Source organism: Rhipicephalus sanguineus, chromosome 9, assembly GCF_013339695.2.
Source record: "Rhipicephalus sanguineus isolate Rsan-2018 chromosome 9, BIME_Rsan_1.4, whole genome shotgun sequence".
Taxonomy (NCBI): domain Eukaryota; kingdom Metazoa; phylum Arthropoda; class Arachnida; order Ixodida; family Ixodidae; genus Rhipicephalus; species Rhipicephalus sanguineus.
The window spans coordinates 29,025,201-29,052,321 of record NC_051184.2 but is presented as its reverse complement, the minus strand read 5'-3'; the positions used below and the strand labels follow the sequence as shown (position 1 = coordinate 29,052,321).

At 46.5% G+C, this 27,121-nt stretch overlaps 1 protein-coding gene across 3 annotated transcripts in view; it reads left to right on the top strand.

Annotated features, from left to right (window-relative positions):
- LOC119404877 (tyrosine-protein phosphatase Lar) overlaps nt 1-27,121 on the top strand; it is a 234,581-nt gene that overhangs the window by 109,869 nt on the left and 97,591 nt on the right. For all 3 annotated transcript variants that reach the window (XM_049419052.1, XM_049419053.1, XM_049419054.1), the window contains exon 3: nt 18,469-18,507. In XM_049419052.1, coding sequence (XP_049275009.1) covers nt 18,469-18,507 — 39 coding nt within the window. The remainder of the gene's footprint in view (nt 1-18,468; nt 18,508-27,121) is intronic.

The following is a 27,121-nucleotide window of genomic DNA, read 5'->3' as shown; positions in this document are numbered from 1 at the left end:
CTAGGCTATTCTGAAGTCTAATCTGGTTGCTTCTAGGTGTTTGTCAGGCTTTAGCTATAGGTAATGCTAGGTTGTTTCCAGGTTGTTAGTATTTAGCTAGGTGATACTAGGTTTGTTACTAGGCTTTAGCTAGCTGATGCTGGATTGTTTCTAGGTTGCTTCTAGGTTGCTGCTAGGCTTTAACTAAGTGATGCTAGGTTGTTTCTAGGTTGATTCTAGGTTGCTGCTAGGATCTAGCTAGGTGATACTAGGTTGTTACTAGGCATTAGCTAGGTGATGCTAGGTTGTTTCTAGATTGTTGCTAGGCTTTAGCTGTGTGATGCTGGATTGTTTCTGGGTTGCTTCTAGGTTGTTGCTCGGGCTTTAGCTGGGTGATGCTGGATTGTTTCTAGGTTGTTGCTAGGCTTTAGCTAGGTGATCCTGGATTGTTTCTAGGTTGTTCATAGGCTTTAGCTAGGTGATGCTGGATTGTTTCTAGGTTGCTTCTCCGCCAGAGAGGTTCGAGTTAAACCGCATACAGTCACAAACACGACACGGATATGTACAAACTCCAGAGACAGAAACTAGCGCTGAAGCCGAGCGTTCGCACATCCCGTAGATCTACGGGCACGTCGTCGTTCGCGTAGGGATTCCGTCGCTTCGGGGTCTTCTCGCAGCTGCTGTTGCCTTTCCCGTTTTCGATAGTATTCTCTCGTTATGCGCACTGCTGAAGCAAATCCGTACAGATGCTTCAGCGAAGCTCAAACGTACGGCCACGGTGTTTATCACCGGGTTAATACCGACGATTTATTAAAGCTTCTCTCAATTACTGGTTACGTCTCTCTAGAAATCTTAATTGGCGTTTGCCGTCCGTCTCCTGCCTTCTTCATTTTTAGTGTGCCGGCCGTGATTAGTGGGATTTGCCCAATTTCTGTGGCAAATACCCGTTCGTGATGATGATACTTTTTTTATACGCATTTGTATACACACCAACGTATTTACGGCCGGCTCAAATATCTTCGCTGTTAAAAAAGCAGCCGCCTTCGTAGGTGCGTCCGCGCACTTCGTACGGGGTCCTTCTCCGTTGATCCAATAAGCCGACGTGCCCTCTCGCGAACGACTGCAATTTTAATGCGTAACACTAATGACGCGCGCCATTAGAGATGGAACGGACACACCCGCCCCCTTTTTTGTAGCCAAATAATTCGTATGCATATAGCCCGCTTCAAACATTTTCTTTCTTCTGTACGCCCCCGACGTATTCCTCGATCGCAGCCCCTCCTCGGTCATTTAATATTTAACTTGTTTCGCCGTCCTTGTGCGTCATTTGCACGGGAGTAATATTACTGATCATTTTAAAACGGCTCACTATACGCGGCTCTACATTCATTTGTCTTCTGTATGCCGTACTCCGAATACTGTACAGCGCGTAATCAAGTTTAAACCTTGTACTGCTTATTATATTACGCCTGCGTCTACCAAGACCATCAGCCGATGTAGTTACGCTTGATACTGGACCGGCGAAGCGAAAAAAAAGAATCACACCGTCCCGTATGCATTCGCCTAAGACGGCTTGAAGGCACCAGCCACGGTGGTCTTGTGGTTATGAGGCTCGTGACCCGGAGGTCGCGGGATCGAATCCCCGCAGTGCTGGCCTTATTTCGATGGAAGCGAAATGCTAGAGACAGTCACAGACATAGGTCGGCAAACTCATTCATGAGTCGACTCACTCAGACTCAGATCGAGCCGTGAGTCTGAGTCTGAGTGAGTCCGGGTGAGTAATATTTTGGTGAGCTTGAGTCCGAGTGAGTCCGGATCAGAAAAATTTTGGTGAGTCTGAGTCCGAGTGAGTCCGGTAGAGGAACATTGTGGTGAGTCTGAGTCTGAGTGAGCTCTAAGGGGCAAAATATATTTCGTGAGTGAGTCTGAGTGAGCTCCACATTTTTTGCCGACCCATAGTCACAGATAGTCTGCTTAAATTTAGGTGCACGTTAAAGAGCCTCAGGTGGTCGAAATTTCCGGAGCCCCCACACTACGGCGTCTCTCATAATCATATCGTGGTTTCTGGACGTGAAGACCCAACAGTTATTAGTATTACGTGTCTTGAAGGTGAAAGCAATATTCTTTTTTTCTGATCAGTCGATTGTACTAATCCTTGATCCTTGATAAATAAAACAAAGGATCGCAACAGGGCGGAGGCTTGCGCAGGTCTACTATCTTCGGGAGCGTTATTCCGTAACCCTAAAATTTCCCCCATATAAGGTCATCGTGCACGCAAAAACTGAGTACACCAGCAATGTTCTTTTTTCGAATTCCAATCACAAGTTTAAAGGCGATCGGCATCCGAATCCTCGATCTCGATCTTAGAATCGCGTAACACCGCGGCCTGTACGATAAACCACGGCATGGGTCACAATTATACAACCGTGCTCCTAAAGTAGCGGGGGCCGTCACTGGGAGCATGAATAGCCTGTTTTACATAAACCGCTGGCTCGTTTTATTTCCTCGTCTAACCGACAGAACGCGTACGGATTCGATCGTCTACGTTCTTTAGCGTATAGTACGCTGCAGCGGTCGTTGGGCTAAATGGGGAACCTAATCCCATCGGCAACAAATGAGAATTGCACGGTCGTGTACGTAGGAAAAAAGCGTATGCCTAAGTACTCTACGTTTACTCTACTAATTGCGGCGTGTTCCTTGCCCAAAGAAACGAAAACTATTCCGCTGTTACTGCTGCGTGCTGTCGAACACGTCTGTACAACGAAACGACCTACATGACTTCGTACGAGTAACTTGCAGCACTGCCAAAGCTACGAGCTGTAAGTAAGCCCCATGCTTGCGCAGCGGAACATAGTTCCAGGCGCGCTTACTTGGTTGTTTGCAGGGCTACGACATTTAAGCCTTTGAGACGCTGTGCACACAATTGTGTACACCACTTGTTTTTGCTATTTGTATCCACTAGGGGCTAAGAAAGAGCAATATACATTGAGCTTTGGATGAATCGAACCTCCTGCATAACAAATTTGTCTTCATTTAACTTCATATGGCAATGTACTGTTGCATAGGATCACTTTGCTGAAGGCACTACCATGTTCGACGAGTCGTTCGACGTGCCGATTCCTGCGATCCACGTCAAAAGTATAATTTCTCTTTGTTCAAAATGGACATACCCGAAAACGAATTTGGACTATATTTCTAGCCTGAGATGGTATTCTATATACAAAAACAGAGCCGGAATTACTGCCGAATAAAATGATATTTAGTTCCAATTTAATTAGAATTACTTACGATAGCATGCATAAATGAGCGTATTATGACATTATATTGGTACAGGCTTCGGATTGGATTGCGTTAGCTAATGAACTGTCTACGGATTTTTTTCTACAGTTTCAGTTTCGTTCTTTGCGAGGCGTGGGCAGTGAGGTGCGTTGCAAAGCACTCAAGCAGTGCCTTTGGTTCTCAAAGAGGCTGAAGACCGCTAGGTTTCTTGGTTTGCTGCCCCGTTGCAGCTTTACAGGTTGTATTTGACAGTTATCAAAGCGTCGTGCATCCACCGCTGCGCATAGATGTAGCGTCCCATGCCAGTGCAAAAAATTGCATAGGGTTCACGTTTTGTCATGAGCGCTACTTGTCAAAAGTCATTCAAATCGACTGCAAAATGACGGCGAAGCTAAGTACATGCACCGTCACGCTCCTCTGACTCTACTTCACAACAAAACGAGAGACGCGTTGGGGGCAGGCCACTTGGGCAGACGCATCTGGCATCGCAGCAGATGATGCGCTAAGTATTTCTTACTAAATACGGTACTGTTATTTCCATAAATAGATAATGCGTACTTTAGAGGAAAAGACAAGCGCGTTTGTTTTAGGTGTTGTAAAGAAAATAATTCATTATTTTGTGATGCGAAATGTGGAACACAGTTGCAGAGCAATGCATGCCCTGGTGGCTGAATTTGTCCAGGTTTCACTTCCATCTCGCGATCACGCAAAATTTTTGCAATAAGTTTTACGTACAAAAGAATGAAACAACTTTTAATTGGAAATAACTTCATATCGCTTTGTTTTACACTCGACAAACAAGTGTCGCGAATCTCAAGAACCTAATCAATCCGAAGCGAATCCGAAGCCTGTACTTCCCATCATTCACATGGTGGTTGAAGCGCCGCTCGTTTCTTTCTTTGTGGTGCGTCTTTACGTTTGCGCTGTAAATGTACCTCTAGGATTATGAACCAACTAGGCCCAAAAGAAGTTTTACAGAAGTTTTACTGCCGCTCAAGGAGCTCGCGTAGACACTAGCGCCAGATTCCCCTCTAGGTATTATTGTAAGATATTCTATGGAGAATTCTAAGGAGGTTTGGAAAATTCCGTTTGTCGCGCTGTGGCCTCCGCGATTAGCTCCTGCAACGCGCCGTTCTTGCCGGAGCTGATGGCGGAGGCTACGGTCGCACATTCTCCCTCCGGCTGCATTCGCGCGATAAAGCGCACGCGGCCGCACCTTTTCTTTCTTTCTTTTTCATTGAGCGGCCGTATATGGAAGAGCAATATAAGTTGTTCCAGACGCACCCATGACCGAAACAGTCGATGCTATTCACAAACAGAGATGATTTCGACTGATTTCATGGCACTCAATACAACTCGTTTAGAATGAACGCCTCATGAGGCACCCCATCTGGGACCAACTTAATTACTGCTTTTTAAAAAATCTGTTTCAGCGTCTTGCACAGCCATGTGACAGTCTGAGAAAATACGAGTGCGCCAAAATTTTTTTCTCTTATCAAAATGCACCGAAAAGCTGCTTCTTGAATTGAGGAAATCGGAAAATGCAGTTTAGTTTTCAGCATACTCGCACGCGCCAGAGAAACGCGACTCCTTCGGGAGTGGCGCAAGCAGTTACAACGACCTGCCCGTCATGGCCTCCGAGATTCGCGCCGCCGGCTAATCTCGGAGGCCATGTGCCCGTGTACACGTTGAGCAAGGTCAACCTAAAGGCCAACACCCTGGCAAAACGTAACTTCAAGGCCAACACCCTGGCAAAACGTAACTTAAAGGCCAACTCCCTGGCAAAACTTAACTCGAAGGCCAACACCATGGCAAAAGAGCTTAAAGGACAACACCCTGGCAAAACATAACTTAAAGGCCAAAACCCTGGCAAAACGTACCTTAAAAGCCAACACCCTGGCAAAACTTAAAGGCCAACGCCCAGGCAAAACAACCTCAAGGCCAACGCCCTGTCAAAACTTAACTTAAAGGTCGACACTCTGGCAAAGAAGTTACTTGTTCACAGTAAACCGTGTATACTAGCGCACTGTCAACCTTGGCGATTGTTGTATATAAATGCTACCTATCGAGGTAATCAAAATAATGTTAACACATCTACTTCATATGATCATTCACAGCGAATTTTTTATGTCCATTGGAAGACGAAGCCCTCTACTGAACTGGTTCCATTTATTTATTTATTTTTATTTTTTATTGATTTTTACATACTGCAGCCTCAATGAGGCGATTGCAGTATGCAGTCAGGCTATTACAGTATCCCTGCGAACGCGTAGAAACTGACCTAAAAACTGCTTCGGGAACCCTGGTTCGCTTCCTACGAAATTCTTCGCAGTTCACAAAAACAAGACGTATTAACCCCTCCCGCAAATCGCGTGTGAAGTCCTTTTCTTTCCCTCACATATTCAGTTCTCCGCAATCGAACCTGGCTCAATCGATGGTAATCACTCGGATCTCGTGTTTGCGCCCGTGTCGACCTCCTCTTTGGAGGACGACGAAGACGACAGGATCGAATGCGAAAAAGGGAGAGGCGGAATAAAAAAAAACCAGTGGGAAGGGGAGGGAAACGAATCGCATTTCACATTCCCATCCGTTCCCATAGCTTCCCACGAACACAAGCCTGTCGCCGTTTCAAGAGGGAATGGGTACTCGGCACGCGTTCTGTCTCTTCTTCTTCTGCTTCTTCTTCTTCTTCGTAAGATTCCCGGGCGAAGGATCGTATTTGCAAATCAGACCCCGACCGGAACCTGAACCGACTGGGCTGCGATATATTTGCCGTGTATTGTTTGAGTAGCCCCGGCCCAAAGAAAAAAAGATTTCCTGCACCTATACAGATCGCTTCCTATTGCCCCCGAAGCATTACCAGTATTAAGGAATGATATTGCCCCGCGCTCCCCTTCGCGGAGGCAAACGGAACAAAGCGGTAGTGTAGGCACGGAAGATGATGTAACGGTGAAGGAAGCCGTCATTATCCGGCTTCGGCTTCATCTCCCTCTTTTTTTTTTTTTCAGAGTAAAGAACGCGAGGTAACTTGGCCGGCCTGCGCCCTTCCACGTACTTTTTTTTTACTGTCTGTGTTTTGTCGTCTGCTAGACTTTTTGTTTTCGTCTGGTTGTTCCCAGTCTTATAGCGTGTCGTCTGCTACGACGTCAACTCTCGCCCAGGACGTCCGCGAGACGGCGCTTGTGTATACATACGAACGATAGATTAGCTTTAGGTCTTACCTCTCGTGCCTCGTTTCTTGGCTCTCTCGTACGGTTCGCTTCTCCGGTATTGGTGTGCAGAACTTCCTCATATTGCTAGAACCACGTCTGCGAGGTCACGCTTTTGATGGCGTTCCTTTTCAGTTTTTTTAAGGCCTTATGTCGAACATTCCGTGCTCTGCCGTACACGAAAGAGCCTGTATAATTGAAACAACGGCTCTTATATTGATGCGCCTTTTTTGTCTGGGTTGGTCTTGGATGCCTTTTTTATTTTGCCTTGAACGTATGCATTCGCAGCACGCATAAGTTGTCGTAATAGATGAACAAATTACTGTAAGCCGCGAAAAAAATCGTTACATGGAATGTCGCTGGAGGCGACGTTTCGGCAAGTGGACTTGTCTTCGTCGAGGTAAGCTCTTAATCGTCTAGTGTATATTTAGTCTTAATTATACACATGGTAAGCTTTATGCCCTGCTTTACCTCAGTACCCTCCCCCCCTTTTTTTGCTAATTCTAGCTGTTAATGTGTCGTTATGCTGACCAGAAAAAAAGCGGTCCAATTAAAACTCTCTTTACTAGCTACGAAGTGATTCGCACTAAAAATTTTAATTGGACTTTGGCATCCTAGAATATTCTCAGGTTGTCGTGATGGTGAAGAAAGCAGGACGCATTCTTTAAAGATGAAACGCTATGTTAGGCGAACTTGTGCCCAGTAAAAGAAAGGCTCAACGCGCAAGCAACACTCGCTGTACAATGATAACGGCGAGCACGGACGTCGGGCGTCGACTAATCTGCTCGTCTGTGGAATGCCTCGGCTTTCATAGATGCCTTATCGAACTTTACAACGTTATCGCTGGTGTCCGCGTTAGCTCTGGAATAAACTCAGTTACTCGTGTCCTACGCGTAATCCTACTACTCACTACTCGTGTCCTAATACTCGTGTCCTACGCGTACGAGCAGTAGTGACAGGTTTTTGTGGGTGAAGCCTGATCGCATCAAAGTATGTAGTGAAGCCTCGGAACTGTGTAATGGGTCGCCTTCTCCAGCGCCTTCTGCTGTGTCGTCCTCCTCGACTCTTATCTGACAGAACGCCGCTCGAGCTGGGAGTCCGTGCTCCGCCTAACGGTCGCCGTTGCACATTGTCGCCGAGTGCCGAGTCAGATAAACGCTTTTACAAATAAAATAAATAAATAAATAATAGTAATTGTTCAGGTTTAACGTCCCAAAATCATGATATGATTATGAGGGACGCCGTAGTGGAGGGCTCCGGAAATTTCGACCACCTAGGGTTCTTTAACGTGCATATGTGTACACGGGCCTCAAGCGTTTTCGTCTCCATCGAAAATGCGGCCGCCGCGACCGGGATTCGATCCCGCGACCTTCGGGTCGTATAAAAGAAATAAGCGTGCGTGGCATTGTGCACGAGTGGCATGGTTATGTAGCAAACTGTATTGAAACGCTGACAGTACCATTTTTATACTTTACCCGTGTCTGTGAGCTTCGTTCTCAACTTCTTTGAACAAATGACGATATAAACAAATAAATCATAAGCAGTATTCTACTGATCCAAAAATAAATGTCAGCCGACACTTCAGCAGTGAATGTCGGACTCAAGGTCCTTCACGCTCTAAAAATAGCCAGCGTTTTATAGTTAAGCGACTTAACGATCGTGGATGTGGTCGTTGAACGAGGTCGCGCACCATAAACTCGATAAACAGCTAGCGTTCGCCTTAGCGAACAAAACCTCCAAGAATGGAAAAAAAGATAAAGATAACATCATTTGCTCTCAGGTATTCGGTACATCGCCCGGTCCTTTATCGAATTCCGGCTGAGCGAAGGAAGAAAGGCGATTAGATTTTCCCCTCCCCAACATCTAACGGGAGTGGATAGAGGAGGGACGTTCTAAATTCGGGTACTCGGGATTGGTCAATGCATCGCCACTTTTTTGCTCGTCGTCGTTCGGTAAATAGATAAACGAATAAATCACTCCCGTTACATCCAGTCCCTTCCGGACTTGCCTAATGTTAATGCGGTGTTAGGGCAGGCAGGCCGGGACTTCGTCGCCGCAGTCTTCTTCGGCTTGCGCACAAATTCGTGCGCCCTGATTGAGGAAAAGAAACCTCGTGCGTGTCCGGACTTTCGTTGCATTTTTCGCGCGTTTCGAAACGGCGCTATACTCATTTACAACCTGAGCAAAAAATGTCAGCTCCGCCAACAGCGTTAACCTATTTTCCTGACGTCAAGCACCTATCGAGGGTTTCAGATAGTTGACTTATCCATACAGACACACCTATGTTTCACTGGTTTTAAGCCGGAAACTTGAACGTCCCGGTAAGTAACGTCAGGAATTCTGACGCAGTTGCTATACCAAACGTAATATGTGTAGTATTTACATTAGCCGAGAAAACGTACTTAGGTTGGAATGGAAACCAGCTAGCATGACTGTATTTCGCAAGTGAAGGGTAGGCGCTCCGCGGTTTTGTGGGTGTAGCTGCGATTTTTAAAGATAATAGTCTTTCTCGGGATACTTGAACGCAGAAACTTTGGTCTGTCTGTCTTTCTGTCTGTATGTCTGTATGTCTGTAACACGATTCAGCCACCCGGCCAAAGTTTAAGCACTTGCTGAACGCCCAGCCATCTTGAAGTGGTAGGTGCGTTCATACTTGTGAACATTGTCGATCAAAAAGCTAATATTACGCATACCTTAGGCACAACATCAATACGTAAGTGTTAGGTGGTGTGTTCATTTACTAGAAAATAGATAGATACGTAATTCTAAAGACCCTAGAGTTTCTTAAGCTGCGCTGGAAATGCGACGCTATGCACGAAAATGTCTTCTGCCGACGATACGGTGCTGCCACCTGACAGTGGCCCTGGGAACAGCATTACGGGTGGTCGCGGATGAGACCACGACTCATGTAGTACGGCTGGCAGAAGACTATCGTCTTTCAACGACATTTGTAGCGAAACACGCAGATACGCGGCCATTTTTTTTTTCTCATGTTCCTGTCTCTTAATAGGAGTAACACTAACAGATCGGAGGACGGCAGAAGGGGGTCGGGAAACAAACAGGTGTTGCAGATATCCTAACTGACGCCAAGCGAAAGAAATGGACCCATGGACTGGCCACATAATGCGTGGGACAGACAACCGGTGGACAGTAAGAGCAACATAACGGTTACCAAGGGATGGAGAAACGCTGTCGAGGAAGGCAGAGTGTTAGATGGAGTGACGAAATTAAGAAGTTCGCGGGGACAAAATGGAAGCAGCTCGCTCAGGATAGGGTGAACTGGAGGTCATTGGAAGACGTCATCGTCTGGCAGTGGACTAAAACAGGCTGACAATGATGATGATGATATTGTTGCTTCCTATGCCGGTCTTTCCGAGTTACTCTCCCTATCTCTCTATCTCTCTCTATCATTTCTAACCCACCGCTTTCTTTTTTTTTTCACTCGTTTTACCATCTCTCCAGCTCTCCGACGTACACGCGTGGAGTCGCTAATTCTCTTTACCCCGAACGACGGCGCATTCAAATCCGTTTTGCCTCGCTCCGTCCCCCTTATCTGCTGTTCTCCCGCGCTTCTCCCTGTACGCCACTCCAACGTCGAGCTTTTCATCTTCTTCTTCCTCTTCTTGCTCTGTCTTTCTCTGCTGCAGTTGTTAGGTATTCAGACAAGCAGGGGACATTAAGCTCGTTGTAGCACGAAGCGTGGACTTTAGACAGAGCGAGGCACGAGAAACAAAGAGAGCTCTGAAAGAATGAAATAGAATAAAACACAAAGGGCAGGAAGTACTATATCAGAGACTAGTTCGGAAACAAGAGATAAAGACCGCTAAATCCGGAGGACTCGACAAAAAAAAAAACCTCTCCCCGGCAACATTGTAATCCGAGAAACAGGAAGAGAAGAAAAATAGAACGGGGGGGGAGGGGGAGGGGTGTTAGGGAGCGGACACAATGTACAATGTAGATATGGTGAAACGAGCTTGCGCCGGGCTACGAACCAAGCGGAACGGTGCGAAAGAAAAAACGAAGCAACAAGAAAAAAAATAGAAAAGAGCTACCAAAGAAAGAAAGAAGACAGCCGCGATAGAAATGAAAAGAATGAAATAGAGGTAGAGAGATGAAAGATGCGAAAGTGAAACTAGAAACTCTGCAGCGAACAGTCGCTGTGACGAAGCGCGGGAAAGATAGGGAGGAGATGGAAAGCAAGAGGGGCTACGCTCTGTAAATCGGTGCAGCGCGGGAGGGGATGGTGAGAAGACGCGGAAATTGCGGAATGCCGTCAACGTGGCTGCTCATCCGATAGAGAAGATAAACGTGAGGTGCAAGTTCGAGATCCTATCGATAGATGCTCACTAATCGGTGATCACTTACAATGAATTGAAGTCTAGCGGTGACATACGAAGACGACGTTGCGAGGCTGGAACCTTAACCAGTGAACTTTAAGGCGTCCCGTCGTCTTGTGCTCCGTGTTTCACACCTGGACTTTCAGCGATTAACACATGTACCAGCTGGCCCAACTACCCAACATCCCGATCACATCCTGATCAATGCGTCGACTGGGAAGAAAAACAAGATCGCTTTCGCCTTCGAGTTGTCTTAGGCGAGTGCATAGGGGACCCTGTTAGTTTTTTTCCCGTACCTCATTGTGGTCAATAAATTGCGACGTTATAATCCTCCGCTTCTGTCTAGCGCCATTGTCTGCGAGCCCGCGATGTCGCGTGTGCCTCGCGCTAGTGCTTTTGACAACCTTAGCGTTTTACACGCTTATATCGCGACTGTCCTCGAGAACAGTGTTACTGGTAAATCGTCACAATTTTTTGCTAAAAACAGAACTGTTATATCGAGGAATCAACTTGGAATATATCGACACGACCTCACGCGCCGTCGCAGCGTAGGGTTACGACCACGTAATGTTTTGTGCGCAGCACAGCACAACACTAATGCGGAATAATCTTTGCCAACGTAGGGGATCGCAGGGTTCTCCATTAGGGAGGGGGCATGTTTCAATGCAGCCCCTCCCCCCCGTTGGTCGGTTAGGCAATGGATGTAAAAATGAAAATGAAGCCGTGACGTGCTTCTCACAAAGGCCTGCCATTGGTTCCCGGCTCTCCGGGTCTGTATAGGTGGGTAGTAAACAGTTCTTTGAACGCAATATCAGGGGCCGTTGGTCCTCATAATCGTCAAAAAAATTATGGCGGCTTCGCACTAGTGGTGCCAAGCCTGAAAAAAGAGCGGAGCCGGGCAGCCTTCCTTTCTTTTCCTATTTTTCTATCTCTTGCTTCCTCGCTTTCTTATACTTTCTCTCTTTTTATTGTATCTGTTTCTTTCTTTCTCACTCTATTTCCTTCTCTTTGTCGCTCTTTCTACATTTCCTTCCTTTCTTTCTATGTCTGTTCCTGTTTGTCCTTCTTCTTTATTTCTATCTCTTTCTCTCTTTTTCTCTCTAGGTCCATGTTTTTTATCTATGTCTTTATTCCCTCTATTTCTATCTATTTTTCCCTTCCTCTTTCTTTCTATCGCTTTCTCTCTCTCTCTCTCTCTCTTTCATGTGTTCGTTTTAGTTTGACACTCGCACCTGCTATACACGGTAGTGGGGCTTTCCCAATTCCTGTGGCGCATACCAACCTGAAGAGTTTTGCACTGACGGAGCGCAGGTTACCGATAGCTTAAGGCTCGTTCACACCGGCGACTAGCAACGGTCGCGCGACTAAGTTAGTCGCAAAGCGACTGGTCGCAAACGGTCGCAAATGGCCGTTTTGGTCGCAAAGCGACTGCTTTGGCTCAGTCGCTCGCTGCTCGATTTTTCAGTCGCGCGACTGTAGTCGCAAACCTCTGAGCCAATCACGTGCGCAGGAACAGGACGTCACCTTATTTTACGGGGCAATGACAATACGAGCTAAGATGCGAGCAGACGTGAATTCTGTATGGCGACGGTTATAAGTCGCACGCAGGTGTGAACATCGGTCGCTTTGAGTCGCTTTTCGACTTCCAGTCGCAAATGGTCGCGCGACCGTTGCTAGTCGCCGGTGGGAACGAGCCTTTAGACAGTTTCACTGTTAAAAATTGGCCGCGTATCTGCGTGCTTCGCTGCAAATGTCGTGTAAAGACGATAGAAGAGGCGCTGTGTGGGATATGGACGCCATCTGGCAATACGTCGGGAAACATGAGTGCTGTGTTGCGTGCTGGTAGTCCCGGCGCAGCAGCAGGCGAAGACCGGCGGTGACCAACGCGACCGGCGGGGACGCCAGCCAGCCCGAAAACGCGGTTTGGCGCGAAGCGCTGAAGCAGAGGAACGTCCGCACTCAACGAGTACTCTCCACACACTGTTTTATTTACACATCGCCTGGGTAAAACAGGAACGCCAGAGCGGCGCCCACAACCGGCAGCCTGAAGGCCGCCCACAACGCTGCTTTTTCATTTTTTAAACATTTTTTTCACCTTCTTGGCCTTCTCAAAACTAAAGTTTTTCAACACCAACCCATGGCATTCGCACAGTGCAATACAGAACCGAAACCGAGACACAACAATGAGCTCGTGCGAAGGGCACGGAGGAAGGCAAATTTCAGCGCAGTCGCATTTTCAGCTTTGTTGAAACAGCGCTCACTAGACGACGACGAAGTAAAAGAAGGCACACGACAGGCAGCGCCTGTCCTGCGCCTTCTTTTACTTCGTCGTCGTCTAGTGAGCGCTGTTTCAACAAAGATGAACGCATACCAACTCGCTCAAGCTTCCATTCTTATGCATTTTCATCGCAGCTTAAGAAACTAGGGTCCTTAAAATTACGTATGTATGCATTTTCTATTAAAGGAACACGCCACCTAATACTTACCTAGTGATGTTGCACCTCAGATATGCATGATATTTACTTTTTGATCGACAACGTTCACAAGTATGAACAGCCGTACCAGTTCAAGACGGCTGGCCCTTGGGCAAGTGGTTCAACTTTGGCCGAGTGGCTGAATCGAGGGACGTGCCGACAAACAGAAAGACAGAAAGACAGACCAAAATTTCTGCGTTTAAGTTCCCCAAGAAAGACTATCCTCTTTAAAAACGTGTAGCCATAACCCTGCGCCTTAAAAGATGGCGGGAAGATCCGACTGTGTAGAGGTATGGGGCAAAATTGCCCCCCTCCCCCTCTTTAGACGATGAGGGGGGGGGGGCAATTCTGCCCCCTTGGGTGCACGCCTATGTTTGCCAATGTATGTATCGAAATCTTCTCGAGAGATCAAGCAAAAAAAAAGTAACAGAAAACTGCCTCTACAAATGTGTCGGTTGTATTAGATGCGAAGTATCTTATGGCGGAGTTCAATCCGGTGGTGGTGGTGGTGTGCGGCGTGACCACCCTTACTGCGCATGCGCATACCCTCTCCACTCACCCTCTCCCCTCCCTCTCTCCACTTCCCCTTTCCACTCTTCCTCTGAAACGCGGGCTAGACATGCCAAAATTCTCTCCTGCGCAACGCCGTGATGAGCACCAGCTCATGCGCGTCCCCTCCCCTCTATCTCCTTTCCTACGCTGCCCCCCTCTCGCACACCTGTCGACCGCGTTCCCCGCTCACCCTGTGAGAATTAACGGCCAAGCTAGAGGGAAGACAAGACGCGCGTAGCGTTTCTCTTCGCGTTCCACGACGCGAGGTCGGTAGCATGCCCAACGAACGCCAACGGAACGCGATCGTGCAAGTGCTCCGGCTTCGCATCGCCTCATGGTCCCCTTTAGCGGGAAATGGTGTAATTTTCTTTTATCTTCTCTGCTGCGCCACAAGGCGTCGAACGGTGCCTGAATATTCTCACTGCCACAAATATGTGCCTCCTTCTCCAGAATTTCCATTGGGACTTGTTGGTACAACATAGTGAAGGGAACAGCGCAGATACCGACGACGACGAGGAAAGGCACAAAGTAGATATCACGTACTGCACTGCGTTTGTCTAGTTCTTGTTCTTGTTCACTCATATCTGTGACTCACGACCACTGTGGTGGATTGGCCAAGAATTTAATGGTTTTATAAAATGTTATGAACCTTTAGAATACGGGAGGTTATAGAATAGAAATATAACGAATGGTATAGGAAACTTGGGTGCTCGATCAAATGGAAAAAAAAATAATACTGTGTCCCTTTCTTCGTCCTCGTCGGTATTTGCGCTATTCGCTTGTCCTTCCCCAAGCTACATTTCTGCTTTCGTTTGCGCTAGCTTGGTCGGTGAACGTATTGTGAGTGATTCTCTCGAACCTGCTTGCGTGTATCAACACCATGAGCGGCACCAGGGGAGCCGGGAGGGGGAGTGGGGGGCGCCCTTCCCCCAATTTTCGCCTCCCCCTTTTTCTACCCCCCCCCCCCAATTGTAAACATGACCGTAGCACAACGCATAAGCTCCTATCTACCACCATCTCCCCCCCCCTCCTCCCCCAAACACGATACATTATTACCAGATCAATAAAGTCGGCTTCTCTGCATTATTATTCGTGCAGTTCCCCCCCCCCCCTCCTCCCCCAAACACGATACATTATTACCAGATCAATAAAGTCGGCTTCTCTGCATTATTATTCGTGCAGTGGCGAAGCCAGCTTTAAAGTAGAATTGTTGCGAGGTATGCGAGCACGTGGGGGCAGTCTTAAAGGGACACTAAAGAGAAACAATGAATCGGTTTTGATCGATCAATTGTGCTCCGAGAGCGCTAATGTCGTTAATTTCGCCATCATAGGTTTATTAATAGAGGAGAAATTAATTAAGCCCAAAGTTTCATTTTTAAATTTCGCGCCGAATACCCCCCGCGTGAAGTCACGAATTTCAAAGTGTATTTATCGCATTTTGGCGCCATTGGCTCAGCAAAATTACCTCAAACTTGGTATGTTAAGTCTATGGCCCCCTCAGAGTACAATGTACTTCATTTTTACCGATTAAGAACTACGTAGTCCCTAGTAGGCGCCGTCAAAACATGTAACGTCACGGCGAATGGTGCGGAAACTTCAAGGTGGCGTCGCCACCCACATTTTGTTTTTGCGCGTTTTCTCGCATTCTAAGCGTCTTCTCGCAGCAAGCGTGGTGTTTTTGGCATTGTGAAATATTGCTAATATGAGAAAAATCGGTTTGCTCTTTAGTGTCCCTGCTCCCGAAGAACGCTATTCTGTACTGTGTCCTGCACGAGTTCAGTTGCGATGCTTACAGCTGCTTATGGCACGGGCTTTTGAGACAGACACATGTGCGTTCTAAAGAAACAGATCCTGCCTCATCAATCAGAATTGTGACTAACTCTCCTCGTTAATGGTTGACTGTAAAAATATTGTTGCACTGAAATCCGCTAAAAAGCGCGCGCGCGTGTGTGTGTGTGGGGGGGGGGGTGCCTCTGTGTATGTGTCTTTGTGTGTGTGTGCGTGTGTGCGCTTCAGACGCAACGCATCCCTTTCGCTATGCTGCATGGAATATAGGCGAGATGAAGCAACTGCATGTGCTGGGGCCGGAGAACTCAGCCTTCGTGTTGTATTCGAGTCTTTCGTGCTTTTCTTTTTTTTTTTTTCTTTTTTTTTCTTTTTTTTCTTTTTTACAAAGCTTGGTAACGCCTAAAGGACTCCCTCGTGGTGCTTTCGGTCGGCATGGGGATTGAATTATTACGGAACACGTCGCGAAGTGAGAGAGAACGAGAGGTAAGGGTTCGTAAAGAACACGGGCTTTGTGCACGTTTGGCCGGGCAAGATAAGTCGGTTTAGAAAAATGTCTTTTTTTTTTTTTGCGGGCTGTTCGCGTTAGAGGCACGGCATCGAATTACTGTATAGCTAAGAAGCTTTGATTTCTATACAAATGTGCTCTAGTTTGGCTTTTCTTTTTTACTTCGTCACTTTGGTAATGTGAAGAAACAGCTCCACGTTTTGCGTTTCATGTTCAAAGAAATCATGAGCGATAATGACTTCGTCCTCGTGTATATCTTGTCGTCAAGTTGTTAACTAATTCACACGTGTTTCCTACCTCGTTATGCACTTGTGCATAGACTAGATATTGAATAGATCTTCGAAGCTGACCCATGGCGGTAAAGCGGCGCGTAATTCGAAACGTGGGTAAAACAGGAAAAAAAATCGACAATGCAATAAGCGGGTCTGTGTCCTAAACCTCGCGTTGTTTCTTACACGCTGGGAATTATGCTTGCCAACTCTCTCGGCTTCCAGCGTTTGCATCAGAGTTGGTCTCGTTACCTAAGGACCAATGCATCAGCAAACTATTGCGTGTAGTGCATGCCTTCCTGCTGAGTTCGTCCCCCGTAAATAGAAGAGAAAGAAAAGTTATGTGGGATAACTCGTACCACCTGAACGCATAACGGGTTTCTGGTCAGAGTGCGTAAATCTCTGCTTTTACGGAGGAATTTTTAAGTGCTTTTGGAACGTTTACACATACTTTGGCTGCTTTATTTAAACACTGCGCCTGTTTGTCTTTGCTCCGGAGAAATCAGGGCGCGTGATTTAAATGTCTTGCTTAACAATGCTGGCTCCGTCCGCCTCGGTGGCGCAGTTGTTACGGTACTCGGCTGCTGACCCAAAGATGGTGGGTTCGATCCCGATCGCTGCCGTCTCGTTTCGATGGAGGTGAAATGCTGGAGCCCTCCACTACGGCGTACCTCATAATCATATTGTGATTCTGGGACGTAGGCACCCAGCAATCATTATTACATTTTTCTACCTTGCTCCAGTCACGCAGTCTTGAGGCTGAGAGTGTAAAGAAGTGAACCAAACGAAACCAAGAAATCCTCTATGAATACAACATATCTTAGTACAATGTGAAATTGATCAAAAGGTAACACATATACCTGCGGTGTTCTTTAACTGCCACACTGAAGTGTACCGGCAACAATGGGTCCCTCATCTCACATAGCCAATCACGCTTACTGCGCTTTGAACCAAATCAGCCCCCAACGCGTCTAATCTGTCTTACTGGCTAGTATACTGTCCAACATACCAATTAAAACTAATTGATGCTGCCAAATTGATTGGTTAGTTAGTTAGTTAGTTAGTTAGTTAGTTAGTTAGTTAGTTAGTTAGTTAGTTAGTTAGTTAGTTAGTTAGTTAGTTAGTTAGTTAGTTAGTTAGTTAGTTAGTTAGTTAGTTAGTTAGTTAGTTAGTTAGTTAGTTAGTTAGTTAGTTAGTTAGTTAGTTAGTTAGTGCTATTGTCGCAAAAGTGACTTAGACCATACTAAACTAAACTAATAAGCACCTACTGTCGACTAGTTCTGCTGTCTATAACCTACTAGTACCGTCTCAGACACTTTTACAAACGCGTCGACGCTTCTTAATTGACGAACTGACTGCTTAATTTAAACCACGAAGGGAACGCCTGTACTGACAAGGCTCACCGTATAAAGCGTGACTCAGAGGTCAGTTCTGTCCAGAGTATAATCAGTGCAGAGCCAGATGTATAATTTCCAGGTGTGCATATACTTTGCGTACCTCCTCGCTCCACACGCTTTCCTTGTTCAGCAAAAAAAAAAGAAAAAGAAAGGAACTGCTATATCGTGACCGAGTAACGATTGTGCAAAACGAACCACTTTTCGTGATTACCTAAAAGCGCTAAAAGCAATGGCGATCCTTTCTTTTTTCATCCTTGTGGTCGGTGGCTGCGCGCACACGAAGAGGCACACACACAGAGACCCTCCGCTAATGGAGCGCCCGCTAAATGACCACCGCCCCTTTGTACTCTTCTTCCCATTCGCTAAGACAGCCTTCTAAAATGCCTCCGGTACAAAGCCAGGTCATGTCCCGCGCGCTAAAGAAAATAAAGTAAAAAGAAATCAAGGAAAAAATACAGAAAAGCAGAAGAGGGGTGGGGATGCATTGACACAGAAAGTGGAGCTACCTCCCCTATACAGGGGGTTGGCTTAATTCCAGAAACATTCGATTCTCTAATGGAAGCGGCCTTTATTACACGCCATTGTTGTCGCGCACATACCGAGTGTTATTCTAACTTATATCTTTATTTCTGTTGCTGTATTTTGCTCCTGTTCAGTCCTTTTTCTTTTTATATTGCAGGACCTTACCGACAAAGAGGCTACGTCGACTTCCTAAGACGTGAGTTCTACTTCTTCTTCTTTTTTTCTAAAGTATAAACACAGTCCTTCATTCGCGAAACACTTCTTTCTTTTCATGCAAGCTATCTTTACAGCGCCTTCTCCACGCTTTTCGACTTCTCTATATATGCATATCAATGTCTAAGCAGTATTGCATTCTCTAAAAAAAATTACAGAATTTACGTTGTGTTTCGTGCATGCAAGGTATATTTGCATCGCTATCACCTTCGCTAGGGTCTTGCGCGCGTCATCTTATCTTTTTTTTCTCTCTCTACTTTCTCGAATTTCAAAAACCGCGCACCACTCGCTGTCACCTTCAGAGAACCCCCACTTTGACAAATTGGAGAGAAAAAAAAGAAAGAAAAATGAAACGAAGGAAAGAAGGACCAACCTCGAAAACCTCTAAAAGCTCCTCCAATGTCGCTTTCTTATTTCCTCCATCTATATTCTCGATCGCACAACCCTCTTTCTTCCGCCAGCTGTTGACAGATGGCGCTACCTGCGGCGCGCGCCGTCTCCGCACGCGTCCCTCGAAAGGAAAGCGCCCATTCTTCATGGCGTTCATTTTCCTTAAGAGCACTGCATTATGCATGAGAGGAGAGCGCTTCTCCTCTCCCCATCCTCCTCTCCACTCGGCTGTCCTCTTCGCTTTCTCATTAGACGCGGCAGCGAGGCCCTTTCGCGTGGCAGGCACGCTCGTTTTTCATCATTTAAAATATACCGTTCGCCTAATGACGTACACCCCACCTCCCGCCGCCGGTGGGCAACACGCGGTCGCCGCGGCGGTCTTGCAACCGTAACCGTCGTCAGGGAGCGCTGCAGCTGTGTTCGCGGTCGACAATGCGTTCATCCGACACCGCTTCCTAACAGGCACTCGTCCTTTCGTTATGTGGCCTGAATTTTTCAACAGCTTAAATGTCACTCCCCCCGTAGCCTAACAAACGTAACCGCGCGGCCGGGGTCGTTAAATTTAATTCCATTTGGAAGGAAGTCGGCTGCCTGCGCGCTCGATTCGCTCGTATTTGTATGCGAATCATCTGTCTTCTATAGCGAGTTTATACGTAGCGAGTGCATTCGCTCGTTTTAAAATGATTGAAGTTAGAACTCTGTTTGTCAAAACTTGCTAGGGGCCGTTTGTTTCCTTTCCCGCACGTTTACTCATTCTCTTGAATAGGTAGTGAGCGCACTTCGTTTAGACAGTGGTCATTTCGTATTCAGTCGCTTGGAGGATTAGAATTAAAATAAACTACGCCATTAACTCGGTCTTATTGGTTCTTTGCTAGCGAGTTAAAAATACGTCACGCATTTTTGATGGGCATTCAAAGTACCTTTCCTAATTACTGTTCGTTTTCCCGGCTGTGCACATAGCGAGGCTCGTTCCGTCGCTCTGCCTTATTTAATTTTTATTGGAGAAGTCATTTGCTTAGAGGCGTCTGAGTTACTGTTTCGTCCACTCGGCAGTTTTCGAGAGGGTACCGCTTGCGTGAGGGACGAAAGCATACGTACACGTTCTGTAACCTTGGCATGAATAGGGCAGGCTGCACGACACAGACTGCTGTTATATACCACAAATAACTCACTCACTCACTCACTCACTCACTCACTCACTCACTCACTCACTCACTCACTCACTCACTCACTCACTCACTCACTCACTCACTCACACGCGCTATCATTCACTCACTCATGCCCTAGCACCATAAAACATGAAAGACATGGCACGCTCACACACTCATTCATTCACTCGTTCACTCACTCACTCACTCACATGCCCTATCATTCACTTACTCATGCACTCATTGACTCGCTCACGCACTCACTCACTCAAGCACTGATTAACTCGCTCACACACTCACTCACGCACTCATGCACCCATTAATCGATCACTCAATAACTCGCTCACACACTCATTAACTCGCTCATGCACTCACTCACACACCCATTACCTCGCTCACACGCTCGCTTATAAACTTAATTGCTCACACACTCATTAACTCACTCACACACTAGCACTCACCCATACACTCATTAACTCGCTGACACTCACTCACCCATTCCCTCTTTCTACGAATGATGCCATATACCCAAAATACCGCGCCATATACCGAAATTCACGTCTATTGGCTGATTTGAACATCGTGAGCTGCATAGTTGCCGTGGCCGCCGCGGGAGACCACCACGTGCCCGCGCTCGCGCTCGTGATCACACTTTAAGTAAGCCGCGTGTTCGAAGAAGACAAAAAAATCATAGCATATCCACGGAGTGAATGATGATGAGTGGGCGAAGCTGCGGAGGTTCATCGGTAAACCGTGAATCTTCCGTGAATTCTGCCCAGTACATCATCACCGACGTGAGATCGGGCGCGTTTATACTAAAGGTTCGATGAGAGTTATGACGACTTGCAGCTCACTTTAATTTTACATGTACGCTGTGAATTTTCATTGTTTAGAAAACCATTGCTTTAGAAAACATCTGGCGTCTTTCGTTAAGCAGCTGGCGTCTTTTCGTTTTGCTTTAGAAACATCTGGCGTTCTTTCGTTTTGATTTTAGAAAACATCTGGCGTCTTTCGTTGGTTTATTTCATCAATCAAAGGCGTTTTGAACAAAATTTTTATTGTTTAATCACGCACAGGAGAAATCTCACCAGGCACTACCTTGGAGGTAAACAATGGCTGCTAATGGGAATGAGAGACAGAAGAAGTCGGCTTTTAGCTAACACTTACACTTCTACTTCTACTAACGTTTCCTACTGGAACATGCCAATGGCTGCTAATGGGGAATGAGAGACAGAAGAATTCGGCTTTTAGTTAACGCGCACGCTGCGAATTTTTTATTGTTCAACAACGCACAGCAAAAATCTCCCACCGGCACCACCTTGGAGGTCAAGATCTGGTACTAGCGTTACGACTGGTTACGCACTACGACTACGACAACTACGAGGGACGAACGGGTGCCGCTTTAAGGAGCTTCGCCCCTAAAAAAGGTAAATGGCTCAAGGACACGACGCGCACGTGACAGAACTTCTTTCCCCCGTGCTATCCCTCCCTGTTTAGCTTACAGCGTGCGACAAATCTCTGCAACTTCGCTTGTACTTGACGGATTCTAAAAATTTTTGTTGCGGTGGTCGATTCCTAATGCAATAAAATAAACTCCTTTAATGAAGTCATTCGATGTTTACTTGGAAAAGTGTTGCAGGGCCCCTTTAAACGAAGGGCACGTTCACGCACACGTGAAGAAAGACACACAAAAGCACTTGTGTGTGTATTTATTCACTTGTGCGTGAACGAGTCTTGCTTGCTTGCTTGGCTCCTACCCACTACGGGGGATTGGGCATGGAACCGGCGGTTAATATAAGGGGGAAATTTTGAATTGAATGTAGACGTAGGATGAGAAATAAATCGGTCGCCTAGTGAATAAACTAAAATTGAAGAATGACTAGTTTATATAGAATAAAGATAACAATATTACAATATTATAAAAAACAGTCAACTAGTGAGAGGAATTCCGAAGTACCAAATTTTGAGTGAGAATAATATTACCAAGGAATTCTCCTTGCGTCAACAAGAAATTTGCATATGGCTCAGCAGACGTTTCTGTTGCTGTAGCCCAGTGAAGACGCCCCGAGGGAAAGAATATTTTGAAAACTCGAAGTACTTTTTAAGTTTCTGAGTAAAATTTCGAAATACTTTTTTTCTGTGGCTAGTGAAACGACGGCAGGTAACTAAATAATGATCTTTCGTTTAAATGCGCGGTTTCGTCTTCGTCGTGGCTCAGCAACTATCCGATCAGTACATATTAAGCATTTATAAACTACTATTTTAGTTGCGGCGCATGGGCACCGCCATCTTGTGCTGTTAAAAGAATGCTTTCTTTTTTATATATATATCGTGACGTGAAACTATAACAAGGCCATGAAACGCGGAATGCACCCAATCCAACTGTTTTTATGCGCATTCACCTACCGTAGCATTGTTCGTTTAGTTGTTAGAGGTACAAAACGGCAAAGTCAGCAGCCGAATATGGCGGCACGAATCCTTCATGCGAGCATCATCTCCGTCGCTATCATATTCCAGCGTTGTCACACGGTCCTCGTCTTCAGAGCGCCTAATAAAAGATATCCATGAGAATTTTGCCCAACCAGCATATCTGACGCCGTTTCGACGTGAGCCTTTTATTTCAAAGTTGTCGCTTGTCTGACCGTTTGATTTCTGCTGTGCTGCAAAACTATTCGCTTAGGGCGGATACACACCGCGGCTACTGACAGAGGTTGCGCCAACGAGTTTGCCGTGAAGCGACGGTGGTGAGTGGTCGCTTTCGTATAAAGGCGACCAATCTGCCGCGCGCATTTGAACGCTGGGTGAAAGCCTAAAATCTCATTCACACCTGCGACTAGCACCTGCCGCGCGACCATTTGCGACTGGCGACCAAAAGGTGACTCAAATAGGCTACCGCACGGCCGGTCTGGAGGCGCGCGCTCGCTCCTTGAGCGAGCGCGCGCCTCTAGACCGGCCGTGGCTACCGACGTTCGCACCTGCGTGCGACCTCTGCCCGTCGCCACACAATACACGTCTGCTTCCATTGACATTGACCCGTAAAAATAAACTAGGCGGCCTGTTACTGCGCATCTGAATGGTTCAGAGGTTTGCGACAGCAGTCGCGTGACTGGAAAATAGAGCAGTGAACGACTTAGCCAAAGCGCTCGTTTTGCGACCATTTGCGACTAACTTGGCCGCACGACCCGTGCTAGCCGCAGGTGTGAACGAGCCTTAAATTGGGCGGGAGCGTATATCTGCATGTGGACTCGAACGCCAACATTTTGAGATATTGTTTTGGGTATTAAAGGAGCCCTGCAACACTTCTTTAAGTAATCATCTCACGGCTTCAATAGAAGAGCTTATTGTCTCACGAATCGACTGCCACAAAAAATGTTAGAATCCGCCAAGTACGAGCGGAGTTACATAGATTTGTCGCACCCTTCAAGCGCTTTCTCTCTTCTTTCATACAAGCGAGCTTACTGAACGCTGCTACGCAGGGAGGGGGACGACAAGGGGGCAAGAAGATGCATCCCTTAGTCAGCGCGCGGCATAGCCTTGTGCACTTTTCCTTTTTTCTTCGAGCGCGCGGTTTCCTTTCAGTGCGATCGCGAGAGCGCGCGCGGGCACGTGGCGGCATCCCGCGGTGGCCGTGGTAACTATGCAGCTCACGATGCTCAAATGAGCCAACGGCCGTAGACTTTGGGTATATGACGCAGTAGTTTGGGGATATGTCGTCATTTGTAGAGAGAAGCGGGAGCCATTTCTAGCTCACTCTGAAAATTAATTGGAAATTCCAGGCCACGTGCTGCGTTATAATGTTTGGCTCGCGTGTTCTCAGGAGCCTCGACTACCGATCGGCAGCATTTTCTGACCTTGCTGAAGAAATGTTGTACGGTCCCTTTAAACGCGCATGCGCCGTGGTGTTTTACTGCGAAGCTGTATATAGCTAGGTAAGGGGGAGGGGGGATGTGGCGGTCCGCGAGTGCGCAGAAACTACAATGAAGAAGCAATGCTAGCATACGCTGCCTCGAAGGGTCTTCACGCTTGCGATAGTTTCTCTTCAGGTTTTGTCAGCATATATAACTAGGGATGATGCCCGCCGCAGCATGAATCGCTACACATACAATCATTTAGGTATTCTTAATATCCTTCAAGCTAACGTCACAAGCGGGAAGTTTGAAGCACGCATCTCTTAAGTGTAGCGATAGAAATATCGAAAGCTACGACAGAAGACACCTCGATAGATCCCGGTTCGTGATAAACAACGGACCGCACGTTTCATGTTCGCTTGTTAGCCATGGCTGAGGCAGTTATTTTTATTTTTATAATGGCCCTCTTAATTTATGTGATGACAAATAAAACAGGCTTGGTTAACGAGAACACACTTTCTTTTGATTAAGCACTGGCCCTGTCTTACCTTATCTTACGTCATCGTCTTGCACTTTTCTTTACCACCATGGGACCATTACAGACTCGACCGCGTTTCTGTTTCTGTACGTTTCAGAACTGTTCGCGTTTGAATTAGCGCTGATAGCGTACATACGTTGTTTACATGCAGTTAACTTCGTTGACATCAATGTCGCTGTGCAAGTAAAGCTTTTGGGTTGATACTTCGCGATTTCTCAAGCACCACGGTGCGCCGTATCTTCCTGGCAGTGTACTCTAATTACAAATGGCTCTCAAGGAAAATACTGAAGAGCGGTGGGACGCAGCTCTGCGCAGTCCGACATTAGAGGGACAATTATGGGCAGTCCAACGGGCCCGCGAAGCGGCCGAAAGGCTAGATCCTTCGGTCCCAACGTGGGAGCGGCCCGCTTCGGGCTAGGTAACTAGCACGACCCATTGGACCTCAATAAAGTTCTTTCATCCATCCATCCATCTACATTGACTTTTCTAATCGCCCTGTAGAACTTTGTCTTCGCGGCTTGTCTGCTGGGTTAATAGTACTCCTTACTTGTAAATTTCCTTCTCATTCTCACTATTAAAGCCTATTCACTATCTATTTAGTCACTCCCTCACTCGCTCGCTCGCTGAAGTACTCACTCACTGAAGTACTTATTCACTAACGTACTCAATCACTCACTCGCTTGCTGACGTACTTACTCACTCACTGAAGTACTCATTTTCAAGCCCGTTTTAGAGGCTTTTTGTCCACTGCCCACAACGTCACTGTACACTATACTGATGTTGAAAAATAAAAACTGAACTGAAATGAACTAACATACTGACTCGATCGCTCACTGATGTATTCACTTATTCACTGAAGTGCTCACTCGTCCACTAACGTACTCACTCACTCACTCACTCACTCACTCACTCACTCACTCACTCACTCACTCACTCACTCACTCACTCACTCACTCACTCACTCACTCACTCACTCACTCACTGTGTCGGTTTTTGTGAACTGAATATTGTATAAATTTCCATTTTCGCTCAGTTTTTTTCTGTTACCTGTCATTCTCAAGATTCCCTGGCCGCACCTTTATTTTTTGCTTTGTTCCCGAAGTCAAATTTGAGATCGAGAATTTTTTATCCGCATAGATTCGATCTACGAGACTATTATTTTTACTTTTTTTAAGCATGGCAGCTACCTAATGACATTGAGTTCGAATCACAAATTTATTTTACAAATAAAGGTAGCCTGATACTTCAGTTATACTTTCGGAGCCGAGCTTCTTTTCGGTAGTGCAACTCTCTTTTCCCGCCAGCGTTCAAATATTAAAGAAATAAAAATGCCTCGCTACCACTGAGCCCGACGCAGAACTGCCTACAATCGCCTCGTCAGCTACGTACTAAAATTAAAATGTACTCCGAGACAAGCAGAGTGCGCTCGGGACATCGCGGTGGCTTTGAGAAATGGAGTCGCGTTCGTGTACACGTCGCGCCACCTGTCATTGCCCGGCGCACCTGCGCACACCGATCGATTTCTCGTTGCGCGATAGCTTCGCCAGAGGTCTACGCTAGTCCAGAAACCACAGCTCAAGCAGAGTCGATCGTTAAAAGAACCTTCAAGGAACATCGCCGCCGCCTTGAGTGCCTTTGCATCCATATAATTTGGCCTGACCCGTCATTCTTGCCGGCGTGGTAGGGGGGGGGGGTGTTGTGGTAGCGTCGATGTTGCCACAGGCGGGGTTCGTCTGGCAGACCTCGCCAGCAATTGCTGCGCCTCAGCGACTCTTTCCATGCAGTATATCTCATCATGTATCACTTAAACCGGTCTCTCGCAGAAAACGCAAAGAAAAAAAAAAAACCGGCCACTTCCTTGCGAATCATCCGCGCAGCTTACGGAAACGTAATCTCTCCACTGCATTCGTGGGGAAACCCTCTCTTCTTTATGTTGCCCATGACCCTGTCCCTTTCGGAGCGAATGCGATCGCAGGACCAGACATAGTGGTCTATATTCCCCAACTTCATTGCATACAGTACACCGGTGCCGGCGTCTTTTCGATTAACTTTCTTTTTTTTTACGTCAACTGCAATGTGATCACACTTCAGCATCGATTGTATATATGTTCTTTTTTTTCTTCTTATGAACGCCGCGCAAACGCGATATTCGGGGAAAAAAAATTAATGAGTGACGCCGAGTGGTTGTGCCAAACCGCCAACTAACATTGGTGGACATAGAGCCAGCATTTACCAGTGCTCGTATTATGCCACTGAATTCGTTGTATACACTGTACAGAAACAACACATTTTTTTTTTCATTTCTTTTCGAAAATTCAATAATGTTCCCAATTTATATTCCGCCTTATTTGAAGTTTTATTGGATGGTTCGCACGTATGTCGGGCTTTGCTGCAGTGGATATCTTTTCCCGAAAAATTTAGCTCAGAAAACGTTTGATTTCACGTTGATCCGTAAAATTCTTCTGAGATCCTGATTTGACTTTGTGTGAAAATATTTCACATTTTCATTGAAGTGCGACTGTCGTTCATATGACAGAGGCAGCCTGCGAAGCGAGTTTCTCCACATTAACACCATCGATGCGGAGAAACCAACTTAGCGGTAGGCTTTGCAGGCAGCGACGCGGGTTGTTTCCTCAGTCATGTATGCGAACGACTTTGATTGATTGATTGATT